This window comes from Hirundo rustica, chromosome 5, assembly GCF_015227805.2.
Source record: "Hirundo rustica isolate bHirRus1 chromosome 5, bHirRus1.pri.v3, whole genome shotgun sequence".
NCBI lineage: Eukaryota > Metazoa > Chordata > Aves > Passeriformes > Hirundinidae > Hirundo > Hirundo rustica.
The window spans coordinates 66,283,257-66,304,201 of NC_053454.1; the positions used below are offsets into that span (position 1 = coordinate 66,283,257).

At 41.5% G+C, this 20,945-nt stretch overlaps 1 protein-coding gene across 3 annotated transcripts in view; it reads right to left on the reverse strand.

The window, feature by feature from the left end:
- Window positions 1–18,831, reverse strand: part of ANKRD50 (ankyrin repeat domain containing 50) — a 40,323-nt gene extending 21,492 nt beyond the window's left edge. The window contains exons 1-3 of one of the 3 annotated variants that reach the window (XM_040064295.2): window positions 18,729–18,831; window positions 17,861–17,919; window positions 16,612–17,734 (exon numbers count right to left, since the gene is read on the reverse strand). In XM_040064295.2, the coding sequence (XP_039920229.1) occupies window positions 16,612–17,090 (479 nt within the window). In that variant the 5' untranslated portion in view covers window positions 17,091–17,734; window positions 17,861–17,919; window positions 18,729–18,831. Of the gene's footprint in view, window positions 1–16,611; window positions 17,920–18,728 lie in introns of all 3 variants that reach the window. The other 2 variants (XM_040064297.2, XM_040064293.2) reach the window with 2 other exon arrangements.
- Window positions 18,832–20,945: the final 2,114 nt, after the last annotated feature.

Here is a 20,945-nt window from a genome sequence, read left to right on the forward strand (position 1 = left end):
ATAAAAGTGGTCATCATTAAAAACAACCAAGTTAACTAGTCAGTAAAAGTACAAATTCTCCAGAGAAAACAGCACAATTAGGTATTTTAAATTATGGAATTCATTTTAATGGCAATCTAATGACTTACTTATGCAGAGCAAAGATGTTTTACATGCTCTGCGGCAAATAAGAATTCCTCAGAACAATGAGCCATCCCACAGAATTCCTCAGGATTGCTACTGAGTTGACTGAACCTATGCAAACATGATTTTCCACATATGGAAGGAATATAAACAGGCCGTGCTGAATTTCTGCTCATGGTTGGCCTTGAGATTTTTAGATTGGATCCACAAAAATACAAAGACACAACAGAACAGAGTAGAAAGGCAGCGGTGTTCTCCACAATGGCTGAAAAGAGTCACAGCAGAGTGCACATACTTACTTAAAAAAGACAAAAAAAGAATAAAGCAAGCACATTGCCAAATAGCAATTAATGCTCTAGGGGCAAAAGAAATCATGTGTTCCTCATATTTGACTGTCTCTGGTGTATAAAAAATTCAGCTATGTCCCACTTAAATTGGGAGTGTAACTTCCTAAAAGGGCTCCCATTTCTCTGCCCAGCTGCCAGTGTTCATTACTGACAAACACACAGAACAAGTGTATAAAAATCAGCTCCCAAGCAGGCCAGAAACAGTGGGGCTGGGTGGGGGGGGAACACAAAGGAAAACACAACCACTACCCCATATTTGTCAGACTCCAAGTGCTGCTACTTTTAGCAAAGCATGACACACTTCAAATTTTGCGACAGAAATGAGATATTTGGAAATCTGCTGTGCTACTATTGAGCTCTTACCTTTCTTTTTCTAAACAGCACAACAATGCTTTAACAAACTGCTTTTTGAGACATCTCCCACGAGATTGTACTGCAGTATTTCCGACTTGTATTCCCACAAAACACCATCCCAGAGCTCTGCATCAGGAATTTAAAAACTCTGTTCTTTCCAAAGAAAGTTCGTAAAAAAGTGGACAACATTGTTATTCCACACATAGCCTCCCTCCTGCTTTTTCCCGTGTGTTTCTACACCAGAGTCCTTGAGGAAATTAACCAGCTATTTGTCATGTTCCTAAACCCTGCATATTGATAGGGAATATACCTGCATATGTACTGGATCAATGTCCTTGTGTATACTTATGTCTGTATAAAGAGTTTAACAATACCTAGTGTATAACAAAATAATTCTCCAAGCACTCATCTCAATCTTCAGAAAAGCAAACAAGCATCTTCCTTCTTGTAAGTGGTTTACAACATGATCTATCACAGCCCTTTACAATGTAATTTTTAAGACACTTATTTCAATTTCTGTTGTATCAGCAAATATGGAATATGAAGTGCACAGTGAGACTGTAAATAAGCCAACTATATTTACATGTTGTAGTAATTTTTGCCAGCAACATAAGAAGCAGTGGGATTTTTGCCTAAAAATCACACACTGAGACCTAGCAACAATCCTAACCACTAAAGGGAAACCTGATGCTGCTGCATCTTCCAGCTCTAAATGGGATGCAGCAGAAGCTCTGCTGTCCCCAGCCCACTGCTGGGGAACACGCAGGGAAGGAGAAAGCTCTGTAGGGCAATTAAGAGCTGGAGGAGCTGCATGCCAGGGAAAGGGGAAGGAATTATGCTGTACAGACACTACAGAGGGGAGCTCAGGCCATCGCAGGATACCTAAGGACAGAGGTACCCAAGGGCACAAATCTATACAATAGGGTTGTCACTACTTCCACTGCTCATGGAGTAAACGTAAGAGGTTCTAAATGCCTAAGAACAGAAAACAAAATGCTAAACTCCAGGTATTTTTTAATCATCTCTTCTTGAGAAAGTCTCACAAGTGACAGCAAACAACAGAGCTTGTTTCCCATATGCTTACAGACACATGCTCATTTGTATATTGTAATAATTCAGGGGTTGGTTAGCAGGGAGTATAATCCATTAAAGCTGTCTGTCCCCACGACCCCCAGTTCTCAATCTGCATTTAAAACCACGGAGACAGTGAAGATAAAGCCCTTAAAGACTGTTAAAAGCTTCAGCAAAGACAGACTTACACCAATAGCTGCATTTTTCTCTTTTGTTTTCCAAACTGCATTTGGGGCACAGGTCGCAATAAAAAAAGAAAAGGTGAATTTAACTTCTAATAAAATTGACAATTCCTGCTGTTCAGTTGATTAAATATTACCCTCTTTCCAAGTACTTTTAGCAGCTGTATTCACACAGAAAGAAAAACCAGAGCATCTTCACAAATTGCTTGTAGTGCTGTTTGTAGAGGAGTGTGTTTTATTTTGTCTTGTGACAAGGCATTTACGTCTTATGGGTGACTTACGGTAAACAGTTTCTTTACCTGCCTTATAATGCATTCTGGCTAATGATTAAAAGGGAAATTATTGATCAAATCAATGGCTGCTTTCTGTATATCACCACCCCAATTCTTGGCACAATATACATGTGGAATACAGGCCTTTCCTTCTCGCTAACTGCCCAGCTGCTCATACTGGTAATATCCAGAAAAACAGACACATGGGCCCCTTAACTAATGGGCAATATTTATGAAATATGAGGGCTGGGAAGCAGGGAACAATTCTACACTTCAAAAAGCTGCAAAATATAACCCATAAGGCAAAAGTGGAGTGACCCAGTTGGATGTGTGCACACCTGTGTACACACTGACGGATCTGATCTGGTTATCGAGGTACTTGTTCTGTACTTTCTCAACAAGATAAAGCGCGCTGCAGCTGATTATGACTTTCTGACTAAGTGTAATACTGGAATTAAGGCACACTCGTGGGCTGCAGTATAATGCAGATTATTGTTTCTAGTAAATTATTCATTTGCAGGCTGCACAGGAAGACAAAACGGCTCTAACAATTCAACCCTACCATGGTTAATCTTAAAAAGGAAGGGGCAGAAAGCAGAAAAGAAAAAAACCAATCCAAAACAAAACCCACCCTGAGAATCACCTATTGGGAAAGCTCTAGGTGAAGTACACAGATGTAAATCAAGGGTCTGGCCTTTTCAGAAGTGGTGAATTAGAAACAGCAGGCAAGTCTTGTGCAACTCAATACCTGATTTTGCAATGTCTTGTAGCAACCTGGATTTTATCTGCAATTGTAAGGCAGACTTGCAGCCCCACAAAGGAGAGCACAAAAGCCAGCTCTAGGGCATTGGGCCAGACAAAAGCAGAGTTTATGGTAGAACCAGTGCCACTGGTCCCACAGAAACAGGCCATGCTGGACTCTGGGTACTGATTAGAGCCCTCCTACCGTCTCACACAAATACAGAGGTAATTTTTGGCTACAAAGCACCCCCAGTGGATTTACTTGAAACCTTGGAAAACAGAAGCCTTATGAGCAAATATTTTGGTGTAATAGTGGACTGCCCAGAACAGTTTGCAAACAACTTGGCTATTACAAAGGACAGATGACTGTGGCTGAAAACCATTCACAACTGCTACCAGGAGCAGGCTGACAGCATTTTTAATGGAATATACTTGCCATATATGCTAACATAAAAATATATATTCTAAATTATTCCCAAGTCTGACATACAAAAATCTGTGTCCTCAAAGGCAAAGAGTGGGAGAGTACATAAGACAATGAAAAGATTTTCCCCAAATATGTAATATAAAAAAAAAAAAAAAAAAAAGGCAATGTATTCTACACAAACTTTCATAGTGCTGTTTTATAGGGATGGAGAGGTTACCTAGTCCACTTCCCCACCTACAGCAGGATCAGCTCTACATCTGTGAGCCCTGAGATATAAGCCTAAGCATTCCTGAAGATTTCCACTGATCAATACTGTCTCCCTAAGCAATCCATTCTAGTGCTTCAATATTCTTGAAACTGCAAAGTTTTCTGCTTCCCTTTGTGTGTCTAACCCTTACCTGCTTTCCTGCAATTCAAACCTTGTACTTCCTGCCCTATAACTGCTGCCCCACAGAAAACACCAAGGTTATTACAACGAAGCCAGGAGTACCCAGAATTTTTAACCATTACTCTCCAGTCAGCTGATTGAATTATGGAACAGGATGAAAAGAAAAAAAAAAAAAACAAAGGACAGACCTCTATGAAACCAACATGTTGTGTTGTGCCAATTTGAAAGTGGAGTTTTGATAATTAAATACAGTTACTAATCTTTTATTCCATGTAGCCAAATATAGCTCTACCTTGCACATGGCCTGTTTGCACCAGTCTCATGCAAGCAAAGCCTTCCTGCAGTCAAGATGGCATTTATGGTTATCCCTTATCCAAAGCTCCTGTGACTCTCCCTAACAGATATTAAATTTATCAAAACCAAACCATGTCATACCATGTTAGTTGTTTCTCACCTCTTTGTTATCTCCCAGCTGCTTGCAAATAGTTTGTCTGATTACTTCTGGTGTTTTTCATCTTGACTGACACACTTCTAATTCCCCATGCCTTTTATGTCCCTTCTTAAATCAAGGCACTAAATACATGAATTTTTCTTTCATCTCTAAATTTTCAGCAATCCTGATAACCTGTGCTTTGAAGACAATCAGTAACAGTTTGAGAACATCTCAGTTATCCTATGCTGGGTTATCTGTTTGAGGTTTTTGGCCTGGGCTATGTTTTACTTTGATCTTACCTATTTCTCGCTACTTTTAATTATGTTAGCTGACTGCAAAATGACTGTTTTTAAAGAAAGGGCAATATACACAAGCATTGAAATTTAGCTTTCCTACTGCTACGAGTTTTTCCTCCCCAGGGAGTAGCAGACCAACACTTGGTGGATATTGTCTTTTTTCTGCTAATATATATATGGAGTTACTTCTTGTAAAACACAGGAAACATGATCAACGCACCTTGAACTTGCAATCTTGCTCTCGTTTTTACATTACTCTTTCACTTTCACATTTAGTGGCTGCTCTACTTTCTTTCTGCCACCTTCCTGCTAGAGTTTTAACATGTGAGTGACACGGAGCTCAGTTTCACTGAACTAGACATTTAATACAGTGGTTTGAGACCTCAGTGCTCTTCCCAGCCAATTCCTTTCTTTCATTATACTTGTCTTCATCAGATCTTACTCACAAATCCTCTGAGATGGTGAACATCTCCATCTTTTAGCTTGTCTTTCTTCCTCCTCCCCTTCTAAGCAAAGAATCATAGAATCATTCAGGGTGGAAAAGACCTTTGAGTCCAACCGTTAACTCAACACATGCATTTAAGATAATTTCATAGTCACTATAACCAAAAGATTTCTTTGATTTCCGCAGCTGATTTTTTCCAATCTGACTGAAGCTAATTTATGTCTCCCCACAAGCTATCCTCTCCTCTTTGACATCTGGAGTATGGTCACTGGCAGACTGCTGTTTGTATCATGCCTTCCCAGCTGATGTTTATCTCCTATTTGTTATTCAAATTTTTAACTGTGCAGACATTATCATCCAAATTCTATGTCATGGATAATGCCACTTGTTACCTTAAAGCAGCTTAGCTTACTTGAGCTTGCTGCTTTGGAGGGTAAAGCACTTGAGGTGTGAGAATCTCTCTTAGTTCCCAAGAACTCTACTTGGACAAAGCAGGTAAAACTCTTAGACACACAAGGCAGTCTGAGAGGTAGTTTGTAGGTACCTTTGGTTTACAGTCCATGGAAGATCAGGCATACCAACAAACCCTGAAATAGAAATCTCACATGTAGGGCTACCACCACATGTGATACATGTATTTAATTCAGATTTTCCAGTGGCTTTCTTTACTTTATTCTAGAACTACAAGCAAGCATATTATGTACAAAACAAGCTACTTTTTTTTTTAACACATACCTGTTATACAAGTTATCCTGACAGATCTTTTAGAGCACTGAATTCAATCTTGACTGCACACTAAAATTTCCAGTTCTGCTTGTTCACTCCTTACCTTTTTTCCATTAGTATAAAGACACCTAAGGCATTTGATTACCCCTTAACTTATCTTCTCGTCTGTCCCATGACCTACATGACTAAGCCAATTTCCCCTCCTCCATCCCCAGTTTTTGAGCTGCTGTCTTAAGTTGCTGCTACTTAAGATTTATTTCTGGAATTTGTCATCCACCAGGCTCTGCTTTAAAGCTCTTCACTTGGGGTCAAAAATCAACGCTTTTCTTTCTATTAAGCATCAGTTAAGTTCTCAATGGTATTTTTTCCTGCATATCCATCTCTCTCTCTCTTAAAAAAAAAAAAAAAAATTAGAAGGTGTCAAAGAATGTACACTTTACATCAAATGCATGAGATAAAAGCATCAAATCAGACTCACTGAAAACTATCATTAGTAGAAATGAGAGAATTGCCTACAGTGCACCTTATTTTCCATACATGTAAAGGTAGGATAATAACTTACTTTGTAAATATTCAAAAGCCTGTGGTTGAAATGCAACGTGTAAAAGTGGGGCATCACAATAAGAAAATGAACAAGTTTATATATGCAATAGAATGTATTAAAATTACAATGTTAGCTTTAAATAATTTATGAAATCAAAGGCAGAGCAAATGAAGTGTATATATATACACACACACATACATTCAGTCTTTTCAGCTTTCCTTATTAACCACCTGATTCCCTAGTCATAGCAAAACTAATATTTCTTTGTCAAACAAAAATGTAACTCCTATAAGCTGTGCTATCTGAACACATTATTACACAACAGAGTTGAAATTTTTTGTAGCTTTACAGGCATTTGAATTTGCAGACATTTTGAAATCTACATTTTGAAGACAGACAAAAATCCCTTTCTTTTTTCTGTTTCTATTTATGCCGTGCATAAATACATCTGAAGGAACAGATATTTCTTTCCAGGTATTTGATTGTATTTGCTGGCATGAGAGAAATGCTAAGCACAAAAAGAAACCTAAAAACTCCCAGCTGAGGTAGGTAGAAAACTGCACTGAATAAATTCAATTGTATGGCTGTTGTCAGGCTATATACTACTTTACTCTGGTCTAATATTCCATGACCATAAACCAGAATACAGTAGATTAATACACACAATAAAAGAGCCACTACCATTACTGCAGTTCAGTCTGACAATCCCCAAAGTAGTTAAATTTTTCCTATGCATTCCAAAGGGAAAAAACCTCAACATTACTGATCGGGAAGCAGGAAGAAGAGGAGCTGCAGTGGCTGTTTCAGCAGTAAGCTACTCCTTCAGAACAGGGGACTCTTGAACTGCCAGCCTGGAAGAACCTGGCTAAACAATAATAAGCATTTTAAAATCCTGATCACTCTCTCATCAAGTTGTTCCACACCTGCCTGTGTCATGTCTTGCACACCACCATAAAGCACCCCACACTTCCACTGCTGAACTGATTGCAGGATTATACTGTCCAACCTCATTTTGAGAAAATCCTCTGCACAAACACCAGATGAAAAGCTGCTGAGAATTTACCTTCTTAGTCAAGCACTCTCAAGACAGCTTTCTGACTCTGTTTGTGTTACCACATATCTTTATCCATCTTTTTTTCCACCTTAGTAAAATGGACTATCCTAATGTTTATTGCACTTAGTTGAAGAGGCAACAGGCAACATATGGAACAGCTTTCGTGTGTCCCATTCAAAATTATTCACCCATACCACCCAAAGTACAATGAGTATATGTTCCTCATGCATCACTTGGGGGCTGTATCAGTTATCTTGTGGTTTGGGTTTTTTCATCCCCAGCCCCACCCAAGCGGATAGAGTTTCTTTGTTTTGCCGGTAAAGCTCCAACTGATGCTTTCTCTACTGTCGCCGTAATTTACTCTCAAAGAACACTGTTAGCTTAGCACCTGAATCTATAATCTTACAGCACTGATGCTTTTAGCTTTGGAACTGATGTTGTAGCCTCATATTTATTAGCCTTAGCTACAATAGAACAAGTGACAGAAACTACATCTTCCTCTTCCTCCCCTCCAATTATTTGTACACAAATTGCTCACTGTGGATGAAAACCACAATTTAAAATAAAATGAGGTTCTAACAAAAAAAAGTACAGAAACACAGAATGATTTGGTGTTGCATTATTGGCTGCTGAAGCTTCCACCTGTTACACTTTGATCATTTAGGGTAATACAAAATCATATAGGACAATTTCTCTTATCAGCTTCACTTTACCTTCAAACTGAGCTTTTTTTCTGATGTCCTGCTGAACTCTACTCCAGTAAAGTGTAGAAAAAGGATAGACACTTAGTGTATCATGCTCAGTATCACTGCAGGAGAGCTGATGTAGTTAAAGCAAGACTTGGTAATTAACTGCTCTAAGACGGTGATCATGCTGTAATCCCATTCTTAACAGTTTCTGCTCCTGAGGTTCATTCCTACCTGCCTGCTACTGTCATCTCTACACTGCTGGTATTTTCCTTAACCAACCTAGAACTTCTGAACAGCTCTCTCTTTCTTCCAGGACAACTCCATGATGCTGCAAATAACCTTAAATAAGGTGCTGCCAGGGCCCCCTCCTTCTCTCATATTCTAAGATATCACAGATCTGCAGCACACAACTTGCATTTATGCACAGCCAGATGCCCACCTCCCCTTCTTCGTATGAGCACTACCAGCTCTTATTAGGACATGACAAAGAAAAAAGCCCAAGAAAAAGACACTGTTGGTGGTCTGTGGACTAAAGTCCACTCACATATGATCCTTTATTCCATCCTTCCTCTCACTCCCATCAATTTAAACAGCAGCATCCACAACTGAGCCCAAAAGTCTGATGGCCTTCTACCTGCATGGTCCTTACTTTGTGTGAAGGTTATCTGCAAACATGTGACAGAGAGGGGAAATTGACAGTAAGTGAATTTCTCCAGTTGCCTTCTTCTCATGATCCTGTTTTTGGTTCTTTTTTCATGCTATCTTTTCACATTTTGATGTCAACAAGCAGACCAGGAATCTACCCACCTCCACTCTTTCCAGTACCTCCTCTGCAACACCTTTGAACACCTCTGTACAACTCAACCCTTGGGTCAAAGTAATTATTTTCTTGCCTTTTTTTGCCTGATTATTTCTTTCTCAGCAGTCATTCTTCAACCACAAAATGTCTTTGCATTAACTATTGAAAGCGCTCCTGCTCCTGGACCAAGACAGATTTCTCACCATTCCCAGTGTATTGCACATATCATCACACTCAAGAAACTGAAATCTCTTTAAGTCACTGCTTTCAGGAGGCAAGCTTTCAATACTATCAGCTCCCAGTATGTAAGACACACTACATCCTTTCTACTTCACAATCCTCCAAATCCCTTTCATTTTTTCATTGAAAAAAATAAAGAAAGGAAAAGAAACCTAAACCTTTGCACAAGCTATGAACATGTGCACAGAAAACTGAAGGGAAGGGAAATAATTAACAAGTAAGAATTGCTATGAAGGTCCATCTAACTAAACAGCTTATAGGAAAACCTGTAAGGTTTAAGTCTGAGCCACATTGATTAAAGCCAAAATGTTAATGCCTATAGAAGTAGAAGACAAAAAGGTCTATGTAAGTTGTCATTATTAAAATGCCTTGGGGAAACTTTCTTATGGTAATTTAATCTGAAAAGGTTAAAACCTTAAATGGTATTATGTTCAGTCTGTAGGCTGTGCTTCCATACAATGAAAGAGGAACATACAGCTTGCTCTTGCAGGAACACTGACTGCTGCTACGTGACCCGTTAACTCCACAGATTTAAGAGAAAAGCCTAAAGAGAAACATGGCACAAAATACTTAAGCTTCAGGCAGTGCTCAACAGTTCTAACGGTCTGGAGGACACCGGAACACAGAGTTTCCTATGAAACCCAGCAGCAGTTGGAAGCCTAAAGGCTCAGTTACATATACATACTCAGAAGCTCCAGCAGTCAAGATGCTCTCACAAAAGCAAATTGACCTTCTGCAACTCCACTGGAAAGACAGGTGGAGTTGGCACATTCTTTTTAACTTCTTGTGGCATGCTCTTACAGAAGTAGTTCCTCATCTCACCCATAAATGGGTATGGTTTTCAGTTGGTGTCTTGCCTCCATCATTTTTGAGTATTAAATAAATCACAGATAAACAAAACAACTTGATTTTAACGGTAATGAGATAGTTTTTAACTGAAAACTACTAAAATGAGAATTCAATCTTCTATCAGATCAAGCTCTTCTGGGCTAGGGTCCAACTAGCTTCAGGATTCTAGTCAAGCACAGGTAAAAGATGTAGGAATGGACAAAACTCTGGGAAAATACAGAAGTAGAATGTTGACTATTTATACATTACAACATAGGTAGGAAAAAATCCCTTTAGAAACTGAACCCTTTTATTCAGGTAAAGGATTTTTTAATGTCACGTTCTTAGGTGCAACCTCTGAGGACACAATAACAAAATGAATTATTTAATTTCAGGTTGAGATGAAAGAGAATAAAGCTGTATTCAAAGACGTAAAAGGCTGTCCCAAAAACAAAAGAAAGAATTATTCTCCCTGTCTCTGGAGAACACACCCTAAGTAGTAAAAAACTTGGATTATAGCAAGAAAAAAACAACTCAGGGTAATATATGGATTTTTTTTTTTCTAGAAGAACTGTGAAGCTAAGAGCAGCTGAAGTCAGCATCTTCAGTTTATTCTGTCCTGTGAAGGAGATGATAAACTTGATTTTTTTGAACTTCCCTTCCAACTTTCTCAAGGTTCAAATCAGTCAATTGCACATTTGAACTTTACATGCGGTAAATGTATAACAAACACACTGGAGGTTTAACAGCTTTCTTCTTTAAAGGTTCTTGTAAATTAATTTATTATGCATTCAGACCCTTTTTTTTGCATGAAACAGGATACAGTTAGTCCTTGCCTTTGTTTCTGCCATTTAGAGCTGTACAAAATTAAGAGAGTCTGATAAAATCTACAAATTCACACCCTTCTTGCAACCACTGGAGAGCTACAGCTCCCAAGATTGTACTGAAGCTCTGGAAGCAGAGGGAAAGGCTCTGTAGCAGCCCTTTCCAGAATAAAGCAGATGAGAGAAAAAGAGATAGATCACTCTCAGACAGTAAGTCTGAGACCTGGGTGAGAAAAACGGAGTCATTTATCATCTATAAAAGATTAATACTGAATTACTAATGTCTTCTAGAATAAATTGATAGAAATCCCAGCAGCTTTCAGGTTTCCAGTAGCCCAAGCTCAGATATTTTTAACTGTTTCCAATGTGCTGCCTTCTCACCTTTTCACAGCAGTTTTAGAACTTGGGTGCTGCAAACTGCAGCAGAAGCACATACCGTGGTTAATTCAATAGCAAGCAAAACTCCCAAGTTTGTAGGGTGCAATATCAAAGTCCATTAAAGTCAGGACACTCCTAATTCATTTCAAATTTACTCCAAAATGCACTCAGAATTTTGCAATTAAGAATAAGCTACTCCAAACCAGCAAAAAGCTCACTAGTTAATTGTTCAATAAAGCCTACACAATCCATTATAATTTTAATTATATTACTGACTTCAAAGATGGCAGAAGGAGTTCTAAAAGTGAACAGCTTCTTCACATTTCATCTGTTATCATTTACAACTCAATGTCTAAATTTTTTCCTTCATCTAAGCAGGAAAAATGCATTTCAGTACTGCAGATTTAAAGTCCCTGGACAAAAGTCACAGGTGGTTTGCTGAAACCACTGCTTTTCTACATTGTCAAAGAATGCAGAACTTGAAATAAAACTTGTTACCCCGTATCATTTTTATAGGATATCATCTAGAGTTTGCAACTTTCTGATGATACACGACTCTTGAGGGAAGAAAAAGACAAATAACTTAGTAACATGGAAAGGCAATACAGGAAAGTAACATGGAAAGGCTGGGGGTAGGAAATGTTTGTTAGCACTGGCTGACATTCAGAGGTTTTTCCTCTGAATTCTGCCCTTTATGAGGTTTCCATTACATTGCCAAAGACAAAACACCAGAGGCTGAATCCTTTGGAGTTCTCCAAGCAGGCAGAGGGAATTTTACATAGATAACAGCAATTGGCACAAGACCTGCAGCACTTCAACACTGTCCACGGGAGTGACTCACACAACACTTTCAAATTTAATCAACATAAACCCCTGCTCCAAACTTGCAGTCAGCAGAGAACCTTACATGACCTCTCATACCTCTTACACTCAAGTGCACAGGTATTAGCATATTCTAGAGAACTATAAAACTGTTTGGCTTTTTACATCACTTAGCATTATTGGTCACATTAAATTACAAGGCAAATCTGCTGAGCACACAGAGATCAGGAGTGTAGAGACAGAAGAAAAGCTGTGAAAGTCTGGGAATCTGCAAAAGGAGCCATTTGCACTGAATTTAGCACCAGCATGCACAGAACCCGGTGTCCTTTCTGAAAAAAGAAAGGGTATTAAACTCTGGTTTACAGCTTCCCTATATTCATTTTTGGTAAAGAGCATGTAACATCAGCTTGACAAATCTTCTATGAAGCACTTTAAGATTTGTTCAGCAGCTCTTTATGGTTTGGTTTTGTGGCTTTCTTTCTTTTAAATTTCTGGGTTTTTTTGGTTTCTATTGATCAGGGACATCTACTTGCACAGGAATGCAACTTAAGCAATGCAGTAAATGGAAATCTGAATTCACAGGTTCATTCTTTTTCCTGATAAAAATCAGTTAGACCCTTTTACATTAGAGTAGCTGTATGAGAAATACTTTAGTAATAAAATGTTAGGATACTTCACAAGCAAGGAACACCAGGACATCACTGACCCAAATACAGTGTGTGAGAAATAAGAATTTGAAAAGCCTCACAAGATTTGAAGTTCCCTGAAAAGATACTCAGAAGATGGAACAAAACTTCACCTGTGAGTGAGAGCAAAGCAGCTCCACCTGCACCAATCTGCTGTGAGATATGGAATTTCACCATTTTTTTGTGATTTATTAATTGCAGCAACACACTCAAGCAAAATTCAAAGTTTGGTTTAAGTTTGTACCAGACCAACATACACTAAAGGTGAGTTTGGTGGAAGGTTAAAAACATGAGGTTATTTAAGACCTTCCACCTCTAAATTCTCTGTCCCAGGAGCTTTGGTCTTGGACAGCTTTCAAACTCAAGAGCAAGGGCTACAGAACAAATCAACTCTGCAGAGTAAACTATGCTCACACTTCTAGTGACAGCCACATCCTGGGCTGTGAATGAAGCAAGCTCTGCCTCGACCAGTAATCCCAACTGCAGCGTAACACATGGGAATTATATGCCTTTCCCTCCTGTCTGAAGGTGTTCAATGTCATCTCCTCTGTCTGAAAAACATTACCCAGGAACACAAGGGAAATGCCTTTCTACAGCCTAGTTTACACAAATTTCAGCATTATCCACAGTTTATATCAGAGTTCCTCTATGCCCTCATGGCCTCGGATAAGTGATATCTGCCTGTATTCCTACCAAATCACTGGAGGCATAAACTTATTGCAGCAAAACCAAAACAACCCTAGAGATAGCACTGCAAAATTTGGGTTATTCAGAATTTAACTTTTCTGTATTAAGAGGGAAGAAGAGCCTAATAGACCTTCCGAATTAAATTCTTTGATTATCACATAATTTCTTAACTTCTGGTGTCTGTAACATCTTTTCCTTCCCTTCTGCTTTACTTCACTGAAAATCTGAGTGTCAGGGTTCGGCACTCTCCCTCACATTTTAAGCTGCTTTTTCCTCCAGCACTGAGTGCCTGATAAGACAACTGCTTTAAGTAGCTGTTCTTTCTCTCAGCTGTCAGTGCAGCAACAAATGCTAAATACATTTGTATAATTCAGCCCTTCTGGTTCTTCAAAAGTGCAAGATCTGCCCCTGAAAGTATTTTTAGGGCATTTAAAGTTTATAAATGCGTAAGAAGTTTTTAGGATGAGACATTTAAACAGCGTGAGAAACATCTTAACTCTGAGGGTTATCACTTGCACATGTATCACTACGACCATCAGGACTGTTGAAAATCTATTTAAGAAACATCCTTCAGGAAAACATATCACTGTTTTAACTAACAAACTTTATATTGTTTATAAACTGTTACAGGACATTGGGAGGCTTTTCTTTCTCAGTATTTCCAGGACAATTAGCACAAAAATAGAGTGGTATCATCTTGTTTAGCACTTATGAAGAGAAGTCTTTCCATTTTAGGCCATGAATGCATGGCTGGGTCTGGAGCAGCTGTGAAGAGCAGAGCAAAAATTTGACAGCGCCTTTAAAGAAAAGCCCTTCTCCTCTTCTACTGAATAAACTAAGATGAGGCAAAAACCGATGGAGCACTGAGACAAGCACTTTGTACTTCTTCAGTGCCTTTACACAATGAGAGATGCAATCACCTGACTGGTAAGTCTTCCTAGAACTCATTTCACATTACAACAACTTTCACTTGACGTAAACTATGAAGACAACGGAGCAGAGGACTGAAGTGCTCAGTGGCAAGTCTTAGAAACCGGAGAACATCTTAAATTATAATTTTGTGAAAACATTCCTTGCGCGGTTTATACACTAGCAAAGGTTCAATTAAACAAATGATTGAGGTGTCTGATGGTGGGAATGGGGGTTGCCAAGTGCCTCTTGTTTGTGGACAGATTGTATCACCCGGCAGAACAAGCTTGCAGTGCCGCTGTCAACAGCCACCTCCTGGTCCCCCGCCACAGTGCTGAAAACTTATACTCCCAGCACAGCACCTTGTCTCCAACACCTCATCTCCCTTAAATCTGAAACAGGAGAATGAAGACCATCCACCACTGCTACTTTTGAGAACAGGAGATCAGGATAAGTGGGAGCAAGGGAATTACATGAAAGGTGAAAAGAAACATCTCCTTGACTGAAGCTGTTGTACTGCTCCATAAGTATTTTTTGTGTAATAATAGGAGTTCACAATCATTGCTGCAAAATTTGAGAAGGAAAAGACTATTGCTGGATGTTGTGCCTATTTTATTTTTCCAGTACAAAACCAAGAAGCCTGTATATTGACCTACTCAAACCAGCCCATCATTAAACTCTATGTTGATAAAAATCAGTCCTAACAAATATCTCTTATATTTTATATTTCTAGGTTGCATTTTTGTCTAAAGACATTTACCTAGCTCCTGTTCTGTGCAGTAAGGAAATCACTTTTAGAACAGAGGAAGGATTCCAGCTCTTACTGAGAACTTGCCTGTACTAAATTAGTAAGATTTCCCTTTAATAGACTTTTAAACATGAACAGGCTCTTACTCACCAGATTAATCCACTTTCATGATTTTAGAAGACTGCCTGAAGCTAGATGGCCAGTCTGCTATTCCAGTTATAGACACTTAATTGCACCCAGTTTTTATTCATTAGAATTTAAGAGGGCTTAATACTTTTGAAATTAGGACCCTAATAGCTGTTAGAAGTTGCATATTCACTTAGCAGCAAACAAAAAAATCCAGAACTAGCCTTGGTTTAGACTATTTGTTTTAAGCCACTACACTGAGAACAATGAAGACATGCATCCTGTTTATTCAGCAGGCAAAGACATAACAGCCATCAGAACTAGAAGGCTCTTTTACAGCACCGTGACAATGAGAGCAAGCACTACAGTTCAACCTCAGTACTTGTCTCCACAATCCTAGTAGACAGGAAAGAAAAAATAGAGAAGAATTTTATACTGGAAACAGGCAATAAACCGTCAAGTACCACAGAAAATTACACCACTACATGGTACTAAAAAAATTTTCAGAGAAGTTTTATCCTGGCAACACAATCAACTGAAGCTCTGTTGATGAAGACAAGCCTTACCCTTCATGAATTTTCCTTCATTGTGACCCAAAGGAATAAAGACCAGTAGACATCTACTGACACAGGCTGTGCTCAAGACTACGCATTGCTCTAAGTATATCTATGGATATACACTGCTATATACACATAATATATGATTTCAAATATCCTTATCCTCACAAAACCAGAAATATCAGTGACATACTCACTGTTAGTGTTAGGGAACACTAATTAAAAAAAAATCTATTTCTTTTCCATTCAGCTTAACAGCTAACAAACCTCTTAAGGGGCAGGGTGAGCCCTCCTGATCAATTTCTGATCCCCTCAGCCCTTTGAAGTGCTTGCAGAAGAAGTAGCAATAAAGATTTGACACAATCTGTGTATATTGTGAGAAGTAACATAAGGAGTTAATTGACATTTTCCTACCACATATTTTTAGACAAACATAAAACCGATGTGCTGGATCAGACCCAGAGATCCATTAGCCCGGTTTCCTCTTAGACAGAGCATGCTATTGGAAGCTTTTCCAAGGGTCCTGTAAGGTCTGTTTCAGGTCTGTGAAGGACAACTGCCCTACCTTTATGGCACAAGGGAGACCATGGACTAGATATTTTCCACTCTGAAGTCAACTACTTTCAAGTCTTTCCAAAACACCCAGTTACATCTGAGGGTACTAATATACAAATGTAAATAATTTCACTATTAATAATAAACTTTGTTTTAAAAGTAAATATTTATTTATGTCAGCTATAACGACAAAGTTAGATTTTTCCATGGTAAGTCTGCATGCTCTGACAGAGATAACAAGCCATGAAACAAACACGTTTTAAACTACCTGCATCATAGGCTCACTGGAAGGAAGACCTAAACAGCAGATTTTTTTGTTTGTTTTATTTTGGGTTTGTTTTCAATAGGGTTTGTTTTTACCTTTTAAATGCTTCAGCAGGATTCCTCTCACATTCCCCGGGCTGCAAGAGACTTTGAATAGCAGGATCTCTTAGTTTGTCCTCATATCCCTGGATCAGTCCACTGCGGCATATTTGTGTGACTAAACCTCTAATAAAGCCTCCGACACAGAGTGTGTCAGAGTCCTGGGCCCTGCAGAAATGGAAGGCCAGAGCCTGGCGATGTAAACCTCTTTGTAGGTTTGCAGGTGAGCTTGGCCACAGTAACTCAGTGCAGAGGGCTGTCTTCCCACTACCGGGCCCTCCTACCAACAATACACCCCAGGCAGCTCCTTTCCCAGAGACAACACCGGTGTTATTCCCAGGATTCACTAAAAGAGATGGTTTGTTGGCAGCACTGCCACTGCAGCCCGCTTTCTCCTGGAGGCAGTGCTGAAGCTTGTGGAAAACCCACTCCCTACAGTAAAAGTGCTTCCCCTGCAGCAAGCTGGTTTGAGCCATTTTATAAAGCCTCTTCTCTTGTATGTGTCATAAGCTGCGGCACATCTTCAACATCTCAGGAGCGGGGAGATGCACATTCATCTGGCACAGGACGATCTTGTGCACAGAACTTGACAGAGGTGATGGCAACCAGTCACCCTTCCTCGTAAAACTCAGCAGCCTCTCCTCTGCAGGAAGGGTGTCACTCCATCTGTGCGCTGTGCTGGGATCAGCATGGCACAATCACAGCTCAGCTGACATCGTGCAGCGGTGGCTGGGTCCAGCCCTCAGCAAGACTTCTGGTGTGGCTCACAAGTTCATGCAGCTCCATGGCTGCATCTGTGGTTCAGGCAGTTGTGTGTGTTCCCAGTGTACAGGGGAGACAATACATCTGGATAAGCTGAGGGAAAGCCAACTTTGCAGTGTATACTAAATGCCTTTCAACTCCAGGCATTAATCTCTCTGGATACACATACAGAAAAAGCTGTCCACAATAAAATGTTCCTTCTGGGGATTTCATAAAAAAAGTGATTTCTCTTCAGAGTACTATATACACACCACAAACGTGGCAAGTACCACTGACTACAGCAGCCAGCCTGGACAGCGAGCTTTGCAGACTTCATACATCTGGGACAGTGTCCGGGAAGTGCTTCACATTACGGTTTCTTATGCAGTACAGGCAACGGGGGGGAAAAAAAAAAAAATACAGTTTAAGGAGAAATAAGGAGTTGTAGTTCCTTATTTCAATACATTCATAGTGTCTTCTTCAGAAACTTGGATTCTTACTGAACCTGTTCTCAGGTATCTCAATCGCAAGATGTCAGAAGAGAAAACATCTTCCCCTAGAGCTCTGAAATAAAGGAGACAGCACTTTTTACATGCAAGTCATAATTCAGTCAGCTGCAAATGCAGACAACAAAGACCAAAGTCAAGGGCTCCTATTCCTTATTTTTGCTAATACTGTTAAATTAATCAAGACAGCCGGTTTAAAGAAAATTTGTTGTTACGAGGTGTGATTAGCCACATGCAAAAAAACCCAATAAACAATGAGCATATATGACAGTGGCCTCAAAACCACAGCAAGTCTTGCATTTTCTCCCGAGGAGAACTGACTATATCCTTTCACCCTAGAAACATTCCTCCGAGAGAGGCTTCATCACGGAATCCTCACCCCATTTTTCCTCCTGCCGGCTGCGGGCGTTTTCTGGAGTTTGTGTTGCAGGGCAGCGCTGCTCCCCGCACACTTCTTTGTTCGCGGCAGCGGCGCCCGGCAGCCCCGGGGTCACGGCGTGACACCCCGCGCCGCCGCCCCGTGCCCTCGGCGGCACCCCCGCGCCACCGCCCGAGCCCGGGCTGCGCTTCAGCCCCGCGCCCTGCCAGCCCAGCACCGCCGCGCAGGCACGGCTCGGGAGCCGCTTGGCAGAGCGACCACCTCCCTCCGGGAAAAGCCCCGAGCAGCTGGGAAGCGCCCCAGCCCTTCCTCTGCCTCTGGCACCCCGGCGCGGCGCCACACGCCCTGTGCCCGCCGCCCTCCGTCGCGCACACACCCGGCTCCGCACGGCGACCCGGGCACCCGCTCCGCGCCCGGCGGGGACCCCCCAGCCCCGGGGCCGGTGTCAGCCCCACCCGGGCAGGGGCCTCCTCCCGCCGCTCGCTCACCTCCGTCGCCGCCTCGGCGCGGCGGCTCCTCCAGACGGCTCCTCTCGCCGCTGCCCGCGCCCCTCCTCTTCCTCCGCCCGGCCCCTGGGCTCCCGCCCCCGGGCGCCGCTGTGCCAGGGCCGCGGCCACCCCGCTCCGCGGCTGCCTCAGCCCGCACGGTGCTCTCCCTGCTCGGCGCCTCCCTCGCTCCTCGCTCCCCGCTCCGCCCGCCCCGGCCCGGCCCCGCCTCGTCCCGCCCCCCTTCCCCTCCGGCGGCGGGGACATCTGGGGCGAAGTAGTGCAGGGCGGAGGGAGACGGGCGGTGCCCCTCGCCGCCGCCCCGGGCTTTGTCCCGGCCCCGGGGCCGCCCTCCGTCCCGCCCGCTCCCGCGGCGCCTCCCGGCGCGGCCCTGCAGGGGGCGGCCGCGCCTCCCGCCGCGGGCCTGAGGCGCCGTCCCGGCCCGTTCCGCGGCAGCGAAACTTGAGGGGAAAAGGTCCTGGCCGTAGGCGAGCCCTTCTTACCGCGGGGGTGACATAGGCCCTCACATTAACACCTTATTCGAGTCTTCTTTCTGAACCGTGCACAGACCTCCGAGCTCGATTTTTCTCATCGCCGTTTCTGCTTGTGCCCCGAACTGGCCCGTTTCAGACAGAACTCCCATTAAGTACCTTGTCAGCTTCTCCAGATTGTGGCACCAATTCTGAATCTTTTCCATCTTCCCCACCTTGCTTCTGGGGATACACAGATCCAAAAATCATTTTTCCAAGACTTTGAGAGCTCCAAGGGACATGCCACATCCTTTCCTTAGACCATGTTAAAGGGACCCTCGAGCCTTACGGATTGTGGTTCCCTACAAACCCTTGGGGCCAGGGACCTTAATACGGAAGAAATCGGGGAAGAACTTCCTCCAGGACAACTTTGATGGGGAAGAAAAGAGGGCGGGATCTGGCTCCAGGACACCTTTACGGGCCCTTGTGAAGCCCCTTCCACCCATGACAACAAAGCAATCTCTATCCTCTTTTTTTTTTTTTTTGTCTGTGATAGAGCAAGGGGAGGATTTTCATTAAAATTTGCTCCCCTTGCAGCTGGCTGCATTAATTATGATAAGGCACTTTTCCACCAAGGATCAAGGTCTTTACGGTTGCTAAATAGTGCCTTCATTGTAGCACGGCTCTGTATGGTTTCATACAACAGGTAATTACAGTGTTGTGGAGTACGCACTGAATATATCCATAGGATACAACGGAGTGATTTAAGGGCCCTCCAAGGAGCGTCCTGGGGTTCTTTGCAGGAGCAAAATGAAAAATTAAATAAATTCAGTTGGTGTACTGAACAGCTTAGGAAAACAAGTCTGTCTGCTTCTGAAAACCAGTAGAACAAGTTTGAAGAACCTTTGGAAGCAGTGAATTACAAATTCGCAGAGCAATTGGGAGTGGGGGGAGAAACAGAAATAAGATTACTAGTAAGGAAATGTTGCATGGTTGTTTTGTTTTGGGGCTTTTTTTAATCCTTCTGACTTGGTTAGGGTTTTTTAACCCTACATTTTTGGCAGATAATCTTCTCTAGGCTTGGTTTGTTTTTTTGGGTTTTTTTTCTTCCCAGCTGCACCACCCTTCCATTTCAAAATGTTGTGGGAACTCCAGACTTCCAAAACTAATGCTAATACAAGTTCAACAGACTTTGAACTGTAAAATATTTTCTTTTTTTAATTTTTTTTTTTCTTTTAACAATAAAGGGATAGATGCAGACAATGGTTGGAGTGATGGGATTGTAGCTTTAGTCTGCTGAGTAGGCTAGAGGAAAAACAGAAGTTGACAGAGAGAAAAGAAGGTAAAAAACCCACAAGAAATAATTGCAGATTCAACATGTTAAGAAGCAGATCTTGGCACAAGCATTAGACTGGTAGGTGACCAAAGGAGGAAAAAGGAAAAGAAATTGGACAATGATGAGATGCAGGGGAAGGTTGCAACTTCTGCCTTTCTGATAACCAAGACACAAGTGAAAACCCAGTTTAGATGAAAAGGCGCTGTCAGATTTCACAACATCCAGCGTGAATATAGTGAAGCAGGTGGAATAACAGCATGGTTTACTAAAATCAGGTATTTAATTGTATGCATGATGGAGTTATAGATGATGACTGTGAAAATACTTAAACCTTTCCATGCTAACACATAAATCCTAAATCAGATGACAATAATTTGATTTTAGTGTGGTACAAAGGACACAAAATAATTAACC